Raw genomic sequence first — 22,145 nt, forward strand, 5'->3', positions numbered from 1 at the left:
GAACAGCCCCTAAGGCATAGTCCACTGTTCATTAACTGATATCCCCCGTTGCGTTTTGATAGCCACTCATTCTTACGGTAGGTTAAATAAATATATTTGTGGGGTTAGGCCAGGTCAATTCTATCTCCGTCATCAACACCTGAGGTGTTGATGACGCCATCATGTGCCAAGTTACGTGACATTAAAGATGCACTCTTTAAAGAACTATATCCCGTGAAGTACTGGTCCGATTGGTTTCAAACCTCGCAGATATCTTGAAAGGGAAGATTTTAAGACAAACATTGACCTGATGAGGTACGTAAGGACTTCATCATGTGACTAGTCACATGACATCAAAGCTACATTCTTTACAGCCCTATATCTTGTGAACTACATGTCCAATTGAGCTGAAATTTTATAGATAGCAGAATGGGAAGTGTTAAAAGCAAGGTGACATGGTGTAAAGTGTGCAAACTGTAATTTGTTAGATCTCCTAATGTCCGTAAGGGTTCAAATATTTCATCATAACGAGGTCACCAAAAATGTTTTTAGAAACTTTGGGAACTCTTGGATAGATGTTTGACTAAGAAGTGAGAAATCCAAATATGATAGTATCCCAGACAGAGGAATGTTCTTTTCCGAAGAAAAAAAGAAAATGTGAGAGAGCCCTTTGCTCTGTCCTAAAGACAGACAAAACCTCTAGTCTTCTTCTTTCTCTTCTTCTGACCAAAAACCCATTCGTTTTGTGCACATTTCTTCCACCATCAACTTTGACCTTGGATCTTCATCAAGTTCCATCAGTGAAGCACCTTAGTGCAAAGATGTGCATAAAACAACGACATCATGATGATGTCATCAAGTAATTGTGTATTGAATATGTTAATATTTATTTCAACCCATTGACTTTGTAGACGTTTTTGAGGCACCATTTTAGTAACTTGCCTTCAACTGTCATCAAAGTTACAGCCAACAAATACCCTTATACAAAAAGTGCAGAATTTATGATGTCATGATGACATCATCATTTGATTTGTTTAAATTGATTTTTGAATATTTAATATTTTCCCTTAGGTTCTGTACACGTTTTTCAACAGCCAGATCTTGGGACTCAAATATGTAATCTGTTAGACTGGTCAATCCAACTGATTCCATATTTGTGCACACTTTTAGTCCTCAACATAAAGAGGGTCCCAGAACAAAATCGTCATAATGACATCATCAGAGGTCATGTGACATGAGGCTCAAATAACTTTAGTTTTCTTTTCAAATTGCGATGTTTAAGTTGCAAACCTCAATTATGCTCATTGCACAAAACCTTTTTGAGAAAACTTACATACTAGTCATGATCCATTCGTACCCACCAAGGGCAACATAAGAATAAATATCCAAATTTCCAGTAAATTCTGGTACTGATGTAAATATATAACATCAAGGTTTCTCCTGGAATGATGCCACTTTGAAAACCAAGTACTCTATAGACCCTTAAAGAAGGAAATTGTTAAACATAGATATATGTGCATATAATATGCACAAACATTTTAAGGTTTCTACCATGAACAGTACATGCTTGTATGCAAGATATCAAGGTTTTCCTTTCAACATTAACAACATAAGGAATAGTTCCTTTCTGATACTGTCAAAGTCAAATTTAAACAGTGCGTGGTTTGGGGTAATGAATTTTTCATTTCCTGCTCTTATTCAACAGTTCCTGGATTACATCGGATTGCTCAAAATATTGGTGTAGACTGTGCTCCTGCTATGGTTGGATGGGATTTCCACGGCGGCTTTTGTCACCCAGTGTAAGTAACACAGATTTGTTTACTAAAATATGACATGCACTAAAAATATAGCAGTACAGCATATCAGAATGAAATAACCTGATATTTAAGTGGAAATACCTTTTAATTGACCTTATTTGCAAGTTGGCCATGTAGAATCGAATGTCAGGTTAACTTTTTTATTTTGGCACCTGAGAATTTAAATGAAGTAAAACTTCTTTGCAAATCAGTGTCAGTTTAAATCTTGTGATTTATAATGTCTAGATGTTATATCTAAACCCTTCCCAGCATCATCAGGTTAGGAGTGAGACCTGTGGTGTGATTAGGTAGGGCACGAATAACACCAGTAATGATGGGAAGGTCTTCATCCCATCTTTTGTTATCTCCTTTCAGATAACACTTCATTATCTGTAATATAGTGCGATTATACCATTCCACTTGACCATTTGAACTAGGATGATACGGTTTTGTACATGTCCTAGCTATATCTAACAGGCCACACAATGGTTGGAATAGAGAACTTGTAAAATTGGAGCCTTTATCCGTGTGAATCTGAAGGGGACACCCAAACAGCGAAATGAAATTGTAAACAGCAGCTCTTGGTACTCTTTCTGCTTCTTGATCTGGGAGGGGATATGATTCATTCCCTTTTGTGAACTTGCATGCAAGTATAAGGATGTACTTATTACCTGTCTCCGAGGGGTACGCGGGCCTAGAATATCTGGATGTATGTGTTCAAGTGGTGCTGCTGCATGGTATAGGCGCATTTCAGCCCTCGCTTTTTTAGATGGTGTTTTGTACATGTTGCACTCCCTACATGATTTGACGAAGAGTGAAACATCTCCTGCCATACCATACAAGAAAGCGGATTGTCTAACCTTCAGTAAAGTTTTATTTATTCCGGGGTGTCCCACTAGTTTAGTTTCATGGCAAAGACTCATGACTTCCCGCTTGAGTTTAGAAGGAACAACAAAGAGTAACCTGGGGTAGAGTTCTTCTTCCCACTTGTAGAGAATTCCATTTTCTACATATAAAAATGGTAAGTTGCACCATAGGTATTTAACAGCGGGAGACCAGAGTTGGAGTTCATTCTGTTCAGGGACATAAGAGGTTTCAATCCACTGCAGCGGATATTTCAGGTCGTCATCTTCCATCTGGGCCAATCCTAATTGAGTAGAGGTGTGTTTGGTGAACAGTGAAGTTTCTTCGACGTCCGACAGGTGCCGGTCGTCAGTTTGAGACTTCCCATTTTTCACTTTGGTGGTGGGACAACTCATATTTACTCTACATGTACTTATTTGGTGGACTGCAAGGGGGAGCACATCATCCACATCGTTCTCAAACTGTTCCCATTGGCATTGCACACGGAGGCAAGATGTGCAACCACCACATGGAAGATCGTTGATGTTACAGCCTGCTGTATAACAGTAACAGAAAGGAAAATCGGTTGGTATTTGTGAAAGTGTGTCAGCGTTTGTATGCTTAAAGTCCTTTCCTGTGTAGGACAACCATGTCATATTGACTCGATCATCTGTATCTAGGAGAAAAATTCCCTTGTTGTTTCTAGGAAATGAGAGAATAGGAGCTGAGGTAAGGGCTGGTTTTAATTGATTAAAAGTTAGCTGATGTTCCTCTTTCCAATTAAATACCGTGTGCTTCTGAGTCGGTTCATACAGGGGCTGCACCAACACCGCCAAGTGCCTGATATGTGACCGGTGGTAATTTACGAGGCCAAGGAATTTCTGCATTTCCTTTTTTGATGTTGGTGTGGGCCAATTCTGAATGACAGACACGCTCCCTTGGTTGGGTGTGATTCCTTGTTTGCTTACTAGCTTTTTTTAAGAACAATACCTCCCGTTGAAAAAGGTTGCATTTCTTCGCTGTCAGTTTTAGATTAGGCGCCAAGTCAAAATAGAAACGGTTCACCAAGCGGGAAATGATTGCCCTTAATCCCCTTTCAAACCATTGCCCGATTCAACTGCAAGTGGGCAATGATTGCAAGAGAGCGTTTCCCGAAAAGGAGTTGGCTATGCAGCAACCTCTTTGATGCATACCACCATTTCCCCCACGTTGGTACAAAAGCCCTGACTCCCAGCTTACCATGAATGGCTATTGTGCACCGGCTTTGTTGTGTAAATTGGGCCAGTTCATCCACAGGCTTAGTACAGCTTATTCAGAAGGGGAAGCAATTAATCTCTTAACAAAATACTAACTCCATCAGAGTCAACAGGCCTATGTGCCTCACTAAGTCTCGTGTCACTGAATTAAGATCTGTAGTTTTCTTTCCCAAAATCTAGCACTGTCAGACAGTGATTTCCACATCACAGATTTGTCAGTGATTGGAATGAACAATAAACTAAATGGAGAACATTATAGATGCAACAATCACAGGCCTTCAAAATCAATCTAAAAAGTGAAATAAGAAAAGTCAACTAATGTTGGTAAGGGTAGCGTGGCAAACTGAAGGAAAAAAATCCTTATCCATGTAAACGGTAGTATAAACCCATCCCCAACCCCAACCCCAAATCGTTGACATATCAATGGGCTGGGGTCCCAGCTGTTGATAAACAGCTCTAATGACTCAACCACCAGCCACAATGGAGTGTAATCCTTAAGGCTCTCTATTGTTAGAAAACATCACCCAGAAGTGGTGTTCATCAAACCACAAGCATTTAGCTAGTGACTCCCTATCGTTGCCCGCTTTACTCTGAAGCGGGTAAGGAGCTTATCGTTTATGTATCGTTTCCCACTTCATGAACCATTTCTATTTTGACTTGGTGCTTTATGCCCCCGGAATCTTTGAAGTACTTTGATAAGGTTTCCCACTGAGTCCTCAAAGTTTTGTCCTAAAATAATGATATCGTCAAGATTCGCTAGAAACTCTGTACTACTACATGTACATGTAAGCCCTCTGAGATCAGGGTCATGGCTCGCTGGAATGTGGCGGGGGTATTGCATAACCCAAAGGGCATCCATTGGTATTCACGCAGGCTGTACTTGGTTGTAAAGGCAGTCTTATGTCCATCCTCTTCTTCTAATTCAGTTTGATAATATCCTTTGCACATTTCGGGCATACTGAAAAACTCGGTTCCTTGTAAGATATCTACATGTAAACATTTATCGATGTTTGTTAATGGAAAGGCGTCTTTGACTGTTACCTAGTTTAGCACTCTGTAATCTTTGCAATGATGAACTTTGCCATCTTTCTTTCTCACTAAGACTGGAGGGGACGCCCATTCTGAATTAGATGGTGTTATCACCCCAGCTTCCAAGAGTGTATCTAAATGTGTGTTTTCCTCTCTTTCAAATCCTAACGGTGTCCTCCTTTTTCTGTTTGATGGGAGGCGAATCATTAGTGTGAATGGGATGCTTAATGTCTGAATATTTCCCGAGGTCCATATCATCTTTTGAAAAAACATCAGCATACTTTGCTAGTGTACAGGCTAAAGCACTTGCTTGCTCTGTGGACAGATGTGCACAAGATCTTTTCCAAAGATCAACAATATGTGTAGGGAGTCTGTTGATCTGCCTAATCTGAATTTCACACGGAGTCTAACACCCGCAGATCTCCATGTCCATTTGAGGAGGTGACATCTCAGATCTACTTAAGACTTGGTTCTTTTACAGTAGGCCCGTTTGCTTATTTACAATAACTGAATGCACTTCCTCTGCTCTTCCTTCATTGTGCCCCCTCTTTAGGTGTACATATGGGTCGCTGTCGTTTTGCATCAAAATTGGCACTTTTGTGACACTTAGATCTACAGTTTTTGGTGAAACTGCTATGTACAGAATGAGGAGTCCTTTATGGTCATAGAGTTCAGCCGTTCTAACAACAATGTTCGGGGGTACCATGATTTTTCTAAGTACAATATTTTGTACGGAGTACCGCTCCTTCCCATTTTGTCTCATATTGGCCGGATTGGCTTGCCTCTCAATGTTACAGAGTCATCAGTTAAGTTTATTATTCCTCCATGGGCTGTAAGAAAATCTAACCCAATTATGCATGTGTCATCTATGGATGCCAAGAAACAATCCAAATTATGAGACTGGTCGCCAATTGTTAATTTCAAGTGAGGAATTCTTATTTGGTGCCTTTCTCTGCTCCTCAGAGCAACACTTGCTCAGTAAGTTTAGGAGGGTGTTTAATTTTTTCCCACAAACTCTGGTTTATAAGGGAAATTTGTGCAGGTACATGTATATCGACCATGGCCATCGTGCAAATCCCTTGTACTTGGATAGGAATAACCAAGCTTACACCTGAATTAGTGAAAAAATTAATTTCATTCAACCCGTCCTTGAGGTGTTTTTGAGAAATTCAATAGTGATATTGTGGTTGGCCACTGTTATGAACCTTTAACGCACCGATTGATGGCCAAAACAACCAATCTGTAGTTGTTTAAAGGTATTGATGGGCTTCTCCGAAGAGGAGATGGAGATCCACGTGTAGGACTGACATTGGTGGAAGAAGACTGTGGCGCACCATTAGGGCATTCCCTTGCAAAGTGCCCTGTTTGACTGCACTTGAAGCACAGTTGTCTAGAGGGGATGCTTGAGGCAGTGGACTATTGTATTTAAGGCACTGCCCTAACTGGTGAGGGGCTGCAATTTGTTAGCGGTTCTTGGGGAGGTGAGAAGCTGAGTTTTGATGAGAAAGTGCAGGGATTCATTCGGCTTGATGAATCACCATAACGCTGTTTAGGTGTACGTGATTGAGATTTGCGGTCTGTCACATTAGTCCTATTTGCTGATGCAGTTTCCGATTCGAAGCACTTTAGGTGCGATAACAAGTCGTGCATATTTTGATTTACTTCTGACCAGTCCAAACAGATGTCGACCTGGTCAATTCCAGTTTGCCGAACTTGGACTTGTCTTACCACTGGGGGCCTAGTATCAACATGTTCGTTGAATGAGACATGACAAACTCTCGGCTTACAAGAGTTTTCACAACCAAATTTCACAAAACAAATATTCTCTATATTAATTGGCACTAGCCAGAAAAAAAGAAATTAACTGTTCATGTCTTAAATGATAGAAGAGGTCAACATTGATCTACATTGAGGATCTACAGCAAAAATTGCCATTCCTGGACAGAATGCCTAATCCCCCCCTCCCCCGCATTTCAATGTTGGGAGAAACTGCACCATGCTGGCTCGTTTCTGTCACATCATTGAAATGGGGGATGGGAAATTGGGATTTCTAGTCCACTGGAATAAAAAGCAACAACATTTGAAACATTCTTTAAACCAAACTAGTCAGTCTTCTGCTTTCAACCTAGCCCAAACAGTTGCTAAATATGCATTTCCTTTGCGTCTGATTCAATTTGCATGCACATGCGCATCCTGATCTGCATTCACATCCGCGTCCGGTTCCGCATCCAGATCTACATCCGGATCCGCATCCACATCCGGACAGCATCCACATCTGGATTCGCATCCACATCCAAACCTGCATTCATCAGCGATCCGATCTTCATATGATGATTCAGATTTGCCTCCGCCTGCCGGTCTCAGACCCTTCGGTGGGCGACTTCAACTCTTCGCAGGGTCTTGGGAGAAAGTCACATCGGACAACTAGGCGACCATTCGTTACAGATACGCCCTCGAATTCACGAGCACCCCTCCATCTGCACCTATCTTCCGTCGGACTTCAGTTCCTACTGGCAAAAACAAACAACAGGCAACTAGAGTCTGAGATAGACTCTCTCCTTCGGAAACATGCTATCCACCTGGTTCCCAAATCTCAACCAAACAAGGGCTTCATCTTAACATTCTTCCTCACTCCAAAGAAAGAACTCAACAGCTGGTGATCTATTATCAACCTCAAACCTCTGAACCGCTTTGTCCGCCTGAAGAAATTCCGCATGGAGACCCTTCAGACAGTCACCCAATTTCTACAGGTTCCATGCTGGGCCTCTTCCATAGACTTGATAGATGCCTACCTCCACATTCCGATTCACCCACGAAGCTACGAATACCAATGCTTCCTATACAACACGTACCTCTTCGGATTCACAGCTCTCCCCTTGGGCCTCTTCACTTCACCACGAGTGTTCTCGAGGGTTGCAAAGATCATTGCCGCTCACCTTCAAAAGCGGCACGTCATGCAGTACATGGACGACTGGCTGATCTTCAGCAGATTGTTCAACGAAGCAGAGGTTTCTACCCACCTTACTTGTGACATCACAAATCGGCTGGGCTTCATCATCAACCACGAGAAGTTGAATCAATATACTGGAACTTCAGGCCATATTCAATGCACTGAAAGCTTTCCGCCCAAACATTACAGGCAAAAGAGTCCTCGTCCACTGGGACAACTCCACAGTGGTGTCATACATCAACCACCAGGGAGGCACACATTCTCCCCGCCTGTGCCTCCTAACGAGACAGATATTCCTTTGGGCCCAGGATTATGGCATCCACCTCCAGGCGACTCATATTCCTGGTGTCGACAACTCCATAGCAGATGCTATCTTTTGGGGAGAGGTACGTCCCACAGAGTGGACTTTGCACACCAGTGTGGTCGAACAGATCTTCGCTGAAGTAGAAAAACCGAACATCGATCTTTTCGCCTCGGCGGAGAATGCCCAACTGCAAGTGTTCTGCACCAGATTTTACCACCTGCAAGCCTGGGCAACAAACACTCTTCAAATCAAGTGGGAAGGGATGTCGGCCTACGCTTTCCCTTGTCTGACCAGACTTCTTGTCCGGGTACTGATGATCTTCCCGACAGACCGGATCGGTTAAATCAGCCGAAGTCAGGCGTGCTTCACCCTCATCTGACATCACTACACCTGACCTGTTGGCTATTGTCAAACAGTCCTTCAGATCAGCAGGACTTTCTGATGAAGCTACCTAAATGGCCTTGAAGAGTTGACGCCAGTCTACTCGCAGCATCTATGACCTCAGATTATGACATTTTACTTCATGATGTTCAGAGCAAAGTTTTTCTCCAACCGAAGTTTCTGTGACCTCTATAGTTGACTTCTTCATGCACCTGTTCAAATCAGATCTTGAGGTTTCAACTATCCGTAACTACCGGTCAGCCATTGCGGCTATACACGATGGCTTCCCAGATGGTTCAACTGTGTCTGACTATACTGCTCTTAAACATCTACTTCGGGGGATGTTTCTTGAGCATCCCCCAACTAAGAGACTAATTCCTTCATGGGACTTGTCAGCTGTCCTCCAACTGCTTGCTGGTCCTCCTTTTGAGCCTCTCAGTTACGTGTCGTTGATCAACTTATCGGTGAAACTGGCATTCTTGCTGGCAGTTAATACCTCACGCTGTAGCAGTGAACTGAAGGTATTGTCCATCTCAGCCACATCCGATGGGAACCTCATGGTATTCGTCTCACCCAATGATTGGGTTTCTCACCAAGAATCAGTCAGTTTCTTTCCTTCCTCCTGACATTTTTGTACCAGACATTACCAAACACACTGGGACTCCTGGTGACAAACCATGGTGCCCAGTGCGGACTCTTCAATGGTTCTTAGCCAAAACTAAAAAACTCTGAGGTACAACTTCGCAGCTTTTCATCACCACAATAAAACTTTTCATCACCACAATAAAGCTTTTCATCACCACAATAAATGCTCCACCCGCGCCGATAATTGGGCTTTGCTGCTGCCGAGAAATTGTCTTCACCTTTGTCCATACCACTGGCATCGCTAGCATGGGAGGACAAAATGTCAGAGTTGCTATCGGCGAACAGTTCTTGCAAAATGTCCTCTTCGTTTTCCATGTTTTGGCTGTGTTTGCTCATTAGCTGTGTACATTACATGTAAGATGCGTGAAAAAATTGGCAGTCCATCGCATACCCACGCTAAACTTATACTGTAGCAAAGAATGCCCACCTGCTGTCGAGCAACCAATCAGAAGTGGGTATTCAAGTGAGGGCATCCTTAAGCTTTGAACAACCTGCCGATTAGACGTCAGTAGCAAAGGGGTTGCAATTTTCCATGCTGTCCAACAAGGACTGGACATTATTAGAACTCCGACTGTCCAGAAATTCAGCAAGGTAGACCACCACACAAACATGCATAATTTGTTTCTGTTTCTGTGATAATTTTGTACAGCAATGTTTAAATCTCTTGGAAGTTTGAATATTTGAATATGATTTTAGGGGCACTTTTGGCCTAACTGTACGATACAGCAGCATTTTGACTGGTGTTGAATGAAATCATTTCATCTCAACTCTCAATACTTCTTTCTTATTTGAAGTACACAATCCAAGAAAATTTATTTAATTTCATTTAATGATACAAGTAGGAGCACTTAGAGGAATGGCGTACGGTCTTAACAAGTTAGAGTTTAAAAGTTTGTATCACACACTCTGTAAATTTCAATTCTTATTTTATTTTCTTTTAGATTCGATGGATATGTAGTCTGCAAGGAATTTAGTGACATTCTCCTTGATAGTTGGAATAAGGACAAAACAGAGAGAGAGCAGAAATTAAATCAGGTACTTTAAGTTGCTTATTATTACCAGTTTTTGTTTTCTGAAAAAAAGAACCAGTTACAAATGAGACAGCAGCAATCGAAGGAAGAAGACTAACAATAACAACAAAACTACCAAAAGCCTTCACTATTATGAGTCAATTCATACTAAATAATGAACATAATATATTCAATAAGAGAATGGAATAAATAAAGATCAAATTTCAGTATCAAAGATCGAAATGACACGTATAATCATGCACTAGTATCAGTACATACAATGCACAATTGCCATGAAGGGGGAGGGGGAATATTAAAAAACAGACTTTTACAAGAAATTCTCCAAGTTAATTGGAGGCCATATCCATCTTAACAAATGTTAGATCAGGGACATCTCACTTTCTGTGCACAAGCCATTTATCTCTTTTATTATTGACTAGAGTGGCCATCCCACACTTCCATTTGTCAGGGGGTATACTGTCTACAAAAGAAGTGCATTGCGCACTTTTTATAAATACAAGCATGAATATTAAAGACAGTTTGAGCACTCTGATTGGTTGAGACCCGATCACATGGGTGTTTTTATCAGATGATAGATATGGGTCCACTTCGTTGAACCCACCCAAACTGTCAATACAGTATGCACATTTCCCATGTATCTATTATTATCGCTGAAAAGACTTGATCATCCATGGTGCACCCTGACTTCCCACAATGCATTGTGGTCATGCTGCCACATTCGTCCCTTCTTTTCTCAATTCCATAAGGTAACAGATATGTCTTTTTAGGCATTTTCAAGTTTTCGAGTTTCCGTTCTTACTACATGGTTGTGTGTCAACTTGATCCCATCGATATTTGATAAAACAATTTCAAGTCAAACGCAAATCACATGACATGAATTTAACGATGCAGATTGTATCAATAGGTTTTGTGCACATTTTTCTAAAATCAAAGACTGAAGCATTCATCTATCTAAACTGACTTTATTTTGGGTCCATATGTAGTTCATCTTTCCAAGGGGCTACGAAAATAAAATTGTTACGGTAATGTCATAAGTGGTCACGTGACATAAGATGAAAGTTGCGCTTTTTCTCCATTAGTTTTGTACACTTATTCTGCTGTCCTAAACTCAGACACTCTTCCATGTGATTTACCTCATATTAGGTGTATCTTTGGTGCATCTTTAGTGCATCAGCCCAAGAGGGTGTCAGACAAAAGCCATCACTGTGACGTCATCAAGAGTCACATGGCATGGGCTGTCTCTCTCCATAGGTTTCCTACACATTTTTCTACTACTCAGTGTTATCAATCTTAATGACTGAGTTAGTTTTAAGGATTACCATGAGAATTAAAGAGAAAGCAGACTAGACTTTCCCTTTCATTCGATTGGAAATATACCCAACCATAAAAAATTACATAATATTTCATAACAATTATTAGATTCCAACACAAATCATGTGACATGAGTTTAAAAGAACAGTTTGTCCCCATACATTTTGTGCACAATTTTCTAATGTCCAAGACATGGGCCATTTAATCCATCTGACTTACTTCCTATTAAGTACATATTTAGTCTATTAGCCAAAGACGGTGTCATACAAAAATCATCAGTGTGACGTCATCAGATGTCACATGACATGACATTAAAAGTGCAAACTTCACATATCTTTGTCCTCTGAAGTATATGTTTGATTGGATTCAAATGTTGCAGGTATCTAGAAAATGAAGTGTTGTAGATGAAAACATACCTCATGTCATGATGACGTCATCAGATAACAAGTCACGTGACATTAACTCTGCATCAATTAAAGCCCTATATCTCCTAAAGTAGGTATCCGATTGGATTGAAACTTTGCATATGGCTAGATATTAAGGGTTTTTGGTGCACAATGACCTGGTGCTGTAATGATGCCATCAGGTGATGACTTCATTAGGTGACAAGTCACCGTCATTTGAAGGCTTTTATCTCCTGGAGAACTTGTTTGATTGGGTTAAAACTCGGCAGATAGCCAGAAAGAGAAGTCGTATTAAAGAAAAAAAATCTGGTGACAAGTCACTTAACATAAAATGTGCACTATATCAAGCCCTATATTTCCTGAAGCAGCAGGTTCAAACATGGGAGATAGGTAGAAATGCTCATGCTACAGACAGAATTTAATATCTAGTGCTGATGACGTCATTAGCAGAGAGGTCATAGTTGCATTATGATGGTCTTATATCTCCTGAAGTTCAATTAAATCGACACTCAGCAGAAAGCTCAAAAGGGAGGTGTTACAGGTGAAAATTGTCCTCATATAGTGATGACGTCATTGGATGACAAGTAACATGACATCAATGGTTCATTAAAGGTATATCTACTAAACTTTACATTCCAATTCACTGGAAACTCTGCACATGATATTTACGGTGGTTTTATGAAGATGTACATATACATCTGCTGAATACATTGACTCCAAATTTTGGGGAAATGGCTATGTATATGTCACCTTTTACACATATCAAACAATAGAGCCAAACCCGAAGCAGCTTGTAATTGGTCCACAAACACATCTAGTTTCAACTGTTGCCCAAAATGTCTGAGACAAAGTTCAGAGCAGCAAGTATATTTCTGTCTTGTTTGATGGGGCTACAGAGTACATGAAAATGAGATGTACGTCATGTAGAGAAAAGATTACCCGTTAGTCGCATGATTTCATTGGTAACAGTGCAACTACTGATGCGGATGGCTTTGTTTCCTGTTTGAATACATCCTGTGAAAAATTTGGATTTCTTAATTGGGAAGATATAGTTGTTGGCAAATGCACGGATGGAGCTTCTGTAAATCTTGGTCTAATTGGAGGAGTTGTGGCAAAGCTGAGGGAAAACAATCCACATCCAGTAGAGCTTGTCCTCAACAAATTTCAGCGAGAAGTAGGTACGGTTGAGAAAGTGCAAAATGAATACGATCCATATAGTGTACCATAACAGTCTGAAGACCAAGCGTGAGCTTGAAAACTGTAATGAGTTTGATGCATAAAGATTAAATGGCACCTTTAATCTAGTTCATGGGACACAGTCACTTCGGTAACATGTTAGACCAAACTAAACAAGGCACAAGCACATTTTGCACTATCCCACTTATCAGGCACGTGGCACGCGGTGTTTAGAACACATTCATTGGCTGTCAGAAATATGCCACATACCAAGTGTACCCAACTAGCCCAGAGTTTCTAATTCCATAACAACACGTGTGTAATTTCATCCAGTGATGCCATGCCAATTAAATGTCAGAATGCTAATTATCATGTTAACAGCTGCAGTCTTTTGAAAACGATAGACATCCATTTTTTTTTTTTTTGTCTGGAGGCTCCAGCAACTGCTTTTCAAGAATTTGTGAGATGTAATGCTACATTTAGCTGGACTTGCCAGGTGAGCCGTAGACTAAAAAGCCTAGGCCTAAGTTTTGGTAAAGTCAGGCCTATTTACGTTTGACGTAATTATAATCAATTTCAACCAATGCAGTTGGATGTCCACTTCAGAAGATAATCCAACATGCCTTGTCACAGAATTGCTTGAAAATTATAACATTTACTTAAAGATGACATATTTGACTTCTCAGACTGATGGACGTCACAACAAGTGGATGTGATACCAGTTGCAAGAATTTTATTTTTAAATGACAGTGTTTGTGGACAAACACAGCAAACACAGCTGCTTTGGCCCTGGTTTCATTTATCTGAAACCAGTGACAAAATCCTTGACTAACCACTCACAAGATTTAATGACATGCCTATATATACGATACAGAAAACACGTTGGTCAGTGGAATATTTAAAATCCATGTCATATCGATGTATGTCACATGACTTGTCATAAAATGATACCACCAACAGATGAAATAAATGTCCATCTGGAACCCTTCCCTTTTTAGCTCTCTGATAATTTTCAACCCAATCAGACATGAACTTTACGAGATATAGCACTTTAAAGAGTGCCCCTTTAATGTCGACTTGTCAACGGATGCTGCCAGAATCACATCAAATCAATTTGAGTCTAAAACCCTTCCCTTTCCAACCATACATAAAATTTAAAGTTTCAACCCAATTGGACATGTACTTCACTAGATATAGTGGTTTGAAGAGTTCCCCTTTAATGTCATGTGACTTGTTACCCCTTGACATCAGAATCACATGAGGTCAAGCTGGGTCTCAAACCCTTCCCCTTCGAGTTAACCACAAAGTTTCAACCCAATTGGACCTGTACTCAACGAGATATAGTGGTTTGAAAAGTTCCCCTTTAATGTCACGTGACTTGCCAGCTGATGATGTCATTATGAGAACTTGTCCAGGAACCTTTTCAAGCGTGTCCTTAGTGTGTGCCCCTAACATGAACTCTGACTGATAACAGTGCCAAAGTCTTCCTCTTGAAAAATGTGTATAGCTGGAGGACTTAAAGAGTGCACACCTAATACACAGTCAATCAGATCAAGAGAATTGCCGAAGACTGGCTGTGGAACCAAAAACATGTTTAAAACCTATGAGGAATATAAAATATTAAAAAATCAATTTAAAAAATCAGACGATGATGTCATCATGACGTCATAAAATTGGTGTTTTTTTTGTATCAGAGTTTCTTGTCGACTGTACTTCTGATGACAATTGAAAATTACTAAATTATCAAATGATGCCCTAAAAACATGTACAAATCAATGGGCTAAAAACACATGCCGAAAAACTGCTCCTTTAAACTTATGTCATGTGATTTGCATTTAAACTGAAACATTTTTTTGAAATATTACTTGATATTTTGACTAGGGTATATTTGTAAAGAAAGAAAGGGAAAATTTAGTCTGATTTCTCTTTCGATCTGGTAGTAATTCTCGGTCGAAGTTGAGGACTACTAATTAAGCTCAATAATAGTGTGTAGTAGAAAATGTGTTCAAAACCTGTGGGGAAAATTAAACATTCAAAAATCAATAAAAATTAGGTGATGAAGTCATCAAGACTTAATATTCTTGGCATCATTATTGTATAACTGTCTTTGTTTGCTGTAACTTTAATGACTATTGAAAATTGCCAAGTTAAAAAAACGGTGGCTTGAAAACGTGTACAAAGTCAATGGGCTAAAAATCCCAGTGCAGCAAAACTGCACCTATAAATTCAAGTCACGTGATTTGCATTTAACCTGAAACATTTTTATGAAATATTACCTGATATTCTGACTATTGGGTATATATAAAATCAATGATGACTACTCACTCATCAAAATCGGTAAACATGTGTAGTACAAAAACGTGTACAAAATCTATGGAGAAAAACTGCCGCTTTTACCTCATGTCACGTGACCCCCGATGATGGAATCATGATGATTTTGTTTTTGGACCGTCTCTTCATGGTGGACTATGAGTGAACATAAATATCATCAATTAAATCGACTGAGTCCCGAAGTCTGGCTGTTGAAAAACGAAAACGTGTAAAACACCTATGGAGAAAAATTAATAATTAATATTATATTAATTAATATTCATAAATTAATTTAAAAATCACATAAATTTGGACGTTATTTTGTATCGGGTCTTTCTTGGCTGTAACTTTGGTTACTATTGAATATCACCAAATGACCAAAGTAGTGTCATGAAAAAGTGTACAACGTCAATGGGCTTAAATAATTATTAAAAAATCAATAATTTATCACTTGATGGGATCATCATGACGTCTTTGGTCTAGGACCATCTATACACAAGAGTCCTTCATTGGTGTAAGTTTTATGAAGATCCAAAGTTGTTAAGGGATTAAAGTCGATGGTGGAAGAAACATGTACAAAACAAAGGGGATGGGGGGAGAAGTCGGAAGAAAATAAAAACAACAGAAGTAATGCCTTTTTTTGCAACTTGTGAAAAAGCCAACTAGAGCTCATCTGTCTGTTGACAAACAGAACAGAGGGCTTTTTTGCATTCATTTGTTAATTTGAAAAACCAATCTACTGCACAAACCTGATGTTGTAATTATTTCATCAAGACCATTTGGGTTTCAACCCAATCAGGCATGCAGTACAGGAAATAACTTGTTTTTAAAAAATGTGATTTGACTCCTCATTTGATGTCATTATCTCATCAGTTAGATTTTCGTCTAGAACACTTCCTTTCTTTGATACCTGCCAAATTTCAAATCGATGGGATGTGTACTCCAGGAGATATAGGGCTTTAAACAGGTGATGATGTTGTCATCACCTGAAGTCAATCTCTGTTTATAAACCTTCCTTCCTAACTATCTGCAAGGTTTCAACCCAATCAGACATGTACTGTACAAAATACAATACAAACCATTATTGTTATCACGGAAAAAGTACAGATTAGGGATTCTAAACATTTGTCCCTTTTGGCATTCCATACAATGTGATCTGCTCTCTGCACCACCTGCTCAGCATTTTGCCAGGTCCCGAGTATGTGCCCTATTCATTTCGCGCTGTCTGCAGCACGTTACATGCAGATATTGCATGTCCAGGCACACAGCAGCCAATGCACAGTATGCCAAAGGGATTTTCGAGTTTGCAAATATTGGAAGGGGTTTTCGTTGTTGGTGCTTCATCTGTGTGAAGAAGTACACCACTTATGCACTTCATGCAGTTGACTTCAATGTTTTATCTATCAGAATAGAACTAATTAATGTCACTGATTATACATAATTTTATCTTTTCTGGATAAAATATATTCAGTCAACAAATGTGGTAACTACCCTTCATTTTGAGCATGAAAATTATTGTGATTGGAGGAACAGGATGCTAAATGTCTTGAAATTACAGATTTTGTTTGAGAAAACAGGTTTCACCACAAAGCTCAAATAGCAGCTCTATTGCACAGTGCTGCTCAGTTTGTTGGACCATACCATTTTTTGAAAGGTGATAGTGAGAATTTCACATAACGTAAACTCCTTTTTCATAAAAAACCAATTTGAATTCTCCTTTTGGAGCAATTAGCAATTAGTTGTACAGTTTATCTATTTTATCAGTGGATATGTTTGGGCTTACAAAAGGCACATTGGTAGCTTTTATTTCAAATAAGTATGAAATCACTTTATTCTAAAAAATGACAGCATCCCAGGTGGAAAGATTTCACAGATTGTCTCAGTGAAATGATTATTTACTCACTACAGCAAGATGTTTAGAGATTCAACAGTCATGTTTTTGATATCTTATAAGGCTTAGTAGTTAGTCCGATGTATGAGCCACATTTAATCAGTGTCACATACAACTGTTCTTGAAGGAGACACGGCTTTCATCTAAAGGTGACCCTTTTTCTTAGGGTGTTCAGCATCCTGGATTTTGGCCCACAACACTGTAATTCAATCCCTTTTTACTGCAAAATTAACACAAGGCTTTGTTAATACATATACATGCAACAGCAAAAACATACTGCTTGTCTTCATTTTAAAGAGGTGTATCCTCACCATGCAAATGTAAGGATACATTCAGGCAAGGCCTAATACTTCATTCTAAAGAGTAAGAACTGGGATTCTTTAATGCCTTCCAATTTGGAACATTTTTCCAAGTTTCAATTTGGAATTTTTTTTCAAATACCAAAATTGGAATATTATTCAAAATTGGAAGGAAAATGTAAGCTCTTTGATAATTCCATTTTAAAGTTGAAAATGAAAATTTGTTGAAAAAGTTGAAAATTTGTACCAAGATATTTGCTCAATGGAGTTTCCTGTATTTAGAGGTTGATGTTCTTTTTTCTGTGAGATGTGGAGGCACAAAAGCTTTCTCAGTCATTTGAAATCTGTCACCCACTAACCTGGGCAACCAAGCACAAACATTCATGTCCTAATTATGTCTCAAAGCATGCAGCTATCCATTGCATAGCATTTGTTCATTTGCTTTTGCTTAGGATTTTGAAGTTTGCTTATTAGACATCTCCATGAGTAAAACAGACTAAAAGGAAGACAGTTGAAACCATGAAAATTTCAGTATACATTCTAGTTAGGTCTGTTTGTTGTACTAATTTATTGTGAAATCATTTGAATGTCAAAATTCATTAGAGTGTATATAAAATACTAAACAATCAGGACTTGCGAAGGATACATGCCCTATTTCTTGTCATGAAAATCAAATCTATATTGCAGCACAATTGCCACAGTAATTAAGCCAAAGTCCATAGCTCCTTGGCTGAGCTGACCATTACTGATGGTATGGGTGAACCTCATGTTTGCATCAAAGAAATAAAATTTCAACCCTTATACAGAGATCTTTTCAATATAATTAAACTTTGGCATAAGTGATGTTTTCAATGAATGTCACACAAAAACAGCAAATTATGCAGAAGGAACCATGGAAGAATTACTTGATTTATCAGAAAACTTGAGGGTAAGCAATACTTTCAAACAGTCATTTATAACTCAGGTACAAAAACATGTCAAAAGCAACATTCATTCATGTGAATTTATTGCATAACACAACTATCACCCTTAGAAACCATCTCACGCAATTTCTTGAAATTGGTGGAAGGGCAACTCACTCATGTAGGCCTAATCACAAGAGCCTAACAGTGATCTCTAGTCAGCAGTAAAAGGTTTGGGCTAAAATTAAGGTAACCAATAAGAAAAGCTCGAAATTTTGTAATGTTGGTCTTGTAATTTTTTTCGCTCTCTGTCCTTTTTTGTATGCTTCGTGTCATTGAATATTGTGTAAGATGCATCCAGAAAATGAAATAAAAGGATGAAGGAAATTGGTTGCAATATTAATAGGTTGCCACCGCAACACTTTCTAAAACACCAAGGTGGTTAAAAAGTGCAACAGCAATGATTTGGTGCTTATTAATTGGATGCTGCCAGACATGCACCGGAACTTTGTGGACATTAATCTATGCAGGGATTACGTTGCTTGCATTTTTGTTAACTGAGTTTACAACTGTTTTCTGAGTACAAATTCCTTTTTTTCTGAAGTAGTCCACTAGTCCATTATTTTCAGTGATACTCTACTCACTGATGCTCCAGTGAATTTGCCCTCCAAAGCATGACTTGCAGTTCAGTGTAAACTTGAATGGTTTAATTGTGGTTCCGCAATAAATTTTGAAATATAGCTGTGAGAAGAGGCTACCTATATGTACAACGGAAATTATATTATGTGCACAAACATTGTGGACTGGCCAAACAAGGATTGATTGTATGAGCCCAACAGAAGCCTGTGGATGTGTTTCCTTTTAATGGAATTTGAACATTTTCTTGCAAAAGTGCCACAGAAGACATGGTAGGCACCAATAAAATAGCCACCTATCACTTGAATATTTTGCCAATTCCACCCAATGTGGAACTTTTAAAATATTGTAGGCCATCCAAAACACATGTGTTCATTAGTAAAGTACTTCATTTATGTACTTAGGAGTATCCTGTCATATGGGATTATGACTGCATGTTTAGTAACATTGCTTTGTTTGTTCTTTATGCTTTCTAGAAAAGAAGAACCCGGGCTACGAAGAACTGGAAAGCATTGGTTACTGGTGTTTTAATAAGAGAGCGACTTAATAAACGTTTTCAAAGAAGTATTTGTGCAAATGCTGTCAGTGATGCTGGCAATGAGTCATGGCCAGTTAACAAGTTCAGCAAGTTGCATCAGGATTAATGAATACACAAGACTAGACAAGATGCTTGATGTTGTAGTCAAGTTCTTTTGAGTACGAAGTTCACTGCCAAATATTGAACTGCTTTTAAATCTTATTAGCCAGTGATGATCTAAAGGTTTCATGATCTGAATTTGCACCTCAAAGTATTAGACTACAACACTACAGATGCTACACAGTTATGATAAGTTTCTTATAGAGAAATTTCTCATTTAATTGTAGCACTGTGCATTATACGGTGTACAGTGTATACAAATCAGAGTTTCATAGGAGCAGTAAGGAGAATTCTTTCATGAGGTGACAGATTTAAAGCTGAGCGGAGTGGAATAGCATTCAATCTGTCACCAAGTATAATTTGTGCATGAGTGTGATGTTCTTTATGTTATACATTGCCTGAATAAATCCTCTTTGTGGACGAATTGCCATCTTTCCTTCTCAGCCTGGCATAAAATTGTGACATGAAGTCACTTAAAAATCAGTTCGTGCTTCTTTCAACAGATTTTCTGGGTTTGTTGCAAATAATTTGAAACATATCTAGGTATTCAGATATTCTTCACGTAACCAGTGCTCTGTGTTTACCGTCAGCTTTCTGCCATTTTGAGCTGCAGGTATCACTAGCATCCAATTTTTATATTTAAGATTAGCTGCTACAGACAGCACTGATTTATGGTATGGTTTTTGTGGAGGTATTATCTACAGCACTGTTTTTGTGGTACGTGTGCAAGATAGAGTGGTCAGAATATTTCATGTCATGTAACCTGTAGTTCACTTATCGGATATGAGAGGGATGTTTTCCCTGTAACGTGGGACATATTTTAACCTGAGAGTCTCATAGCACCTGAGGTGAAGCGACGGGAGCTGTGCATCCCTGACATTGTTAAACATTATGTCCCACATCACAGCAGTCAAAAGTTGTTTTGTTATGCCTCTGTCTTCAATTCTTAAAGTATTTTCTCACTTGCAGAACTCAGATTTAATCGAAATGATAAAGTTTTTGGTCCACTGCTGCACAGAAGGTTTTATGAAGCACATGCACTCAATGCTTCAATGTATTGTTTGTATTGTTTGCATCTTGCTTGAAGTCAATATCTTTGTGTTTTTAAAAAAATCTTTGAGGAATATCTGCGTGTCTTCAAGCTGACAAACATTATATTTAGGGATGTTTACAAAGAAACAAACTTCAATTTTCACCCTCTGTAAATAATTGCAGTATTCAAGCAGCTGATATCGTATGATCAGCTGTTTGGAACACTGCAACTTTTCATTGGTAGTTGGAACATGATCATTTGAAGTTCATCACTCCTCCCAGCGTTTACTATTAATAACTGTATGGTGAAAGTAGCAGAAGAACCAATCAAGCAGTCCTCACATTATAGTTCAGAATGATTGGTATAGACTATTATGCGATATCAGTATGTGATGAGATGTGATATCTAATGGTGAGGGTGACAGATCATGTGATCATTTTGGCTAAGGAAAAATACTGTGTGCCAGACAGAGATATAAACATTAAGAGCTTAAGAAATCATTGCTTTGCAAATTTGGTATTGTTTGAGTTTAGTATGCCTTTATGTAAAAAATGAGATATCAAAAAAATAAAAAGCTGTCATGTTACAGTCTGATTAATTAATGTTTAATTGTGTGGTGTGCTATACACAAAGTGGACTGCATCCGTGGCTAATTTTACAGTACAATTTTACAGGAAGCAGAAAAGAGTTGAGAAGAATGTAGGCCAGAATCTCTAACATGATCATACCTATTGGCATCAATAGCACTTTTCAGTTTGTGGCACAGGAAGTTCTAGGATTTGGGTGTGCATAAATCGTAAGGTGGCTCTATGCAGGCCTATGGTCAAAGCAAGGGACAAAGAGGTCACTATACTGGAGCATGTACACAGTGTATCTTACTCATCTGGGGTCTGAGTGGAAAATGACCTGGCCATGTGAGTGGCTGGGTAATCAGGGCTGCTGCACATGGGTGTTGCCGAGCACCACTCCTGGTTCTGACTCATAAATAATTCATGAATGTACTAGAGAGGACAGTGCACAAAGTGCCTGGCCACAATTCTCCTCTGCTACAACTATTCGGTCCCACACCAATAGAAAGTTCAACTCGGGTGAACCTAGAATTTCATGTATTTGCTTGAATTAGAATACCCTTGTACGTTTTAGAAATTCTAGATCACAACTATGATCTCAGTCCTCAATAATCTTTAACCCTAGCTTTTTTAAGGGGGGTTGTCAGTCCTACAGCTTGTTGTAGAAAACCAGCCAGCCAGCCGTCAAGCTTTTCGCTTACCAGGTTGACACCAGTGGAGGATGTGTTCTGGGACCTCAGATCCTGGTACGGCACATCTTTTG

The 22,145-nt window shown here is 39.1% G+C and overlaps 1 protein-coding gene across 11 annotated transcripts in view; it reads left to right on the forward strand.

Moving 5' to 3' along the window:
- LOC110985000 (DNA repair protein complementing XP-C cells-like) overlaps positions 1-21,411 on the forward strand; it is a 196,105-nt gene extending 174,694 nt beyond the window's left edge. For 4 of the 11 annotated variants that reach the window (XM_087136113.1, XM_087136117.1, XM_087136114.1 and 1 more), the window contains 4 exons: positions 1,685-1,778; positions 10,125-10,218; positions 13,539-13,601; positions 19,620-21,411. In XM_087136113.1, the coding sequence (XP_086992239.1) occupies positions 1,685-1,778; positions 10,125-10,218; positions 13,539-13,601; positions 19,620-19,787 (419 nt within the window). In that variant the 3' untranslated portion in view covers positions 19,788-21,411. Of the gene's footprint in view, positions 1-1,684; positions 1,779-10,124; positions 10,219-11,357; positions 13,602-19,619 lie in introns of those variants that run through there. The other 7 variants (XM_087136115.1, XM_087136119.1, XM_087136120.1 and 4 more) reach the window with 5 other exon arrangements.
- Positions 21,412-22,145: the final 734 nt, after the last annotated feature.

The sequence above is a fragment of the Acanthaster planci genome, linkage group LG04, assembly GCF_054643075.1.
Source record: "Acanthaster planci isolate LZ-2023a linkage group LG04, COTS_SCS, whole genome shotgun sequence".
In the NCBI taxonomy this organism is placed as follows: domain Eukaryota; kingdom Metazoa; phylum Echinodermata; class Asteroidea; order Valvatida; family Acanthasteridae; genus Acanthaster; species Acanthaster planci.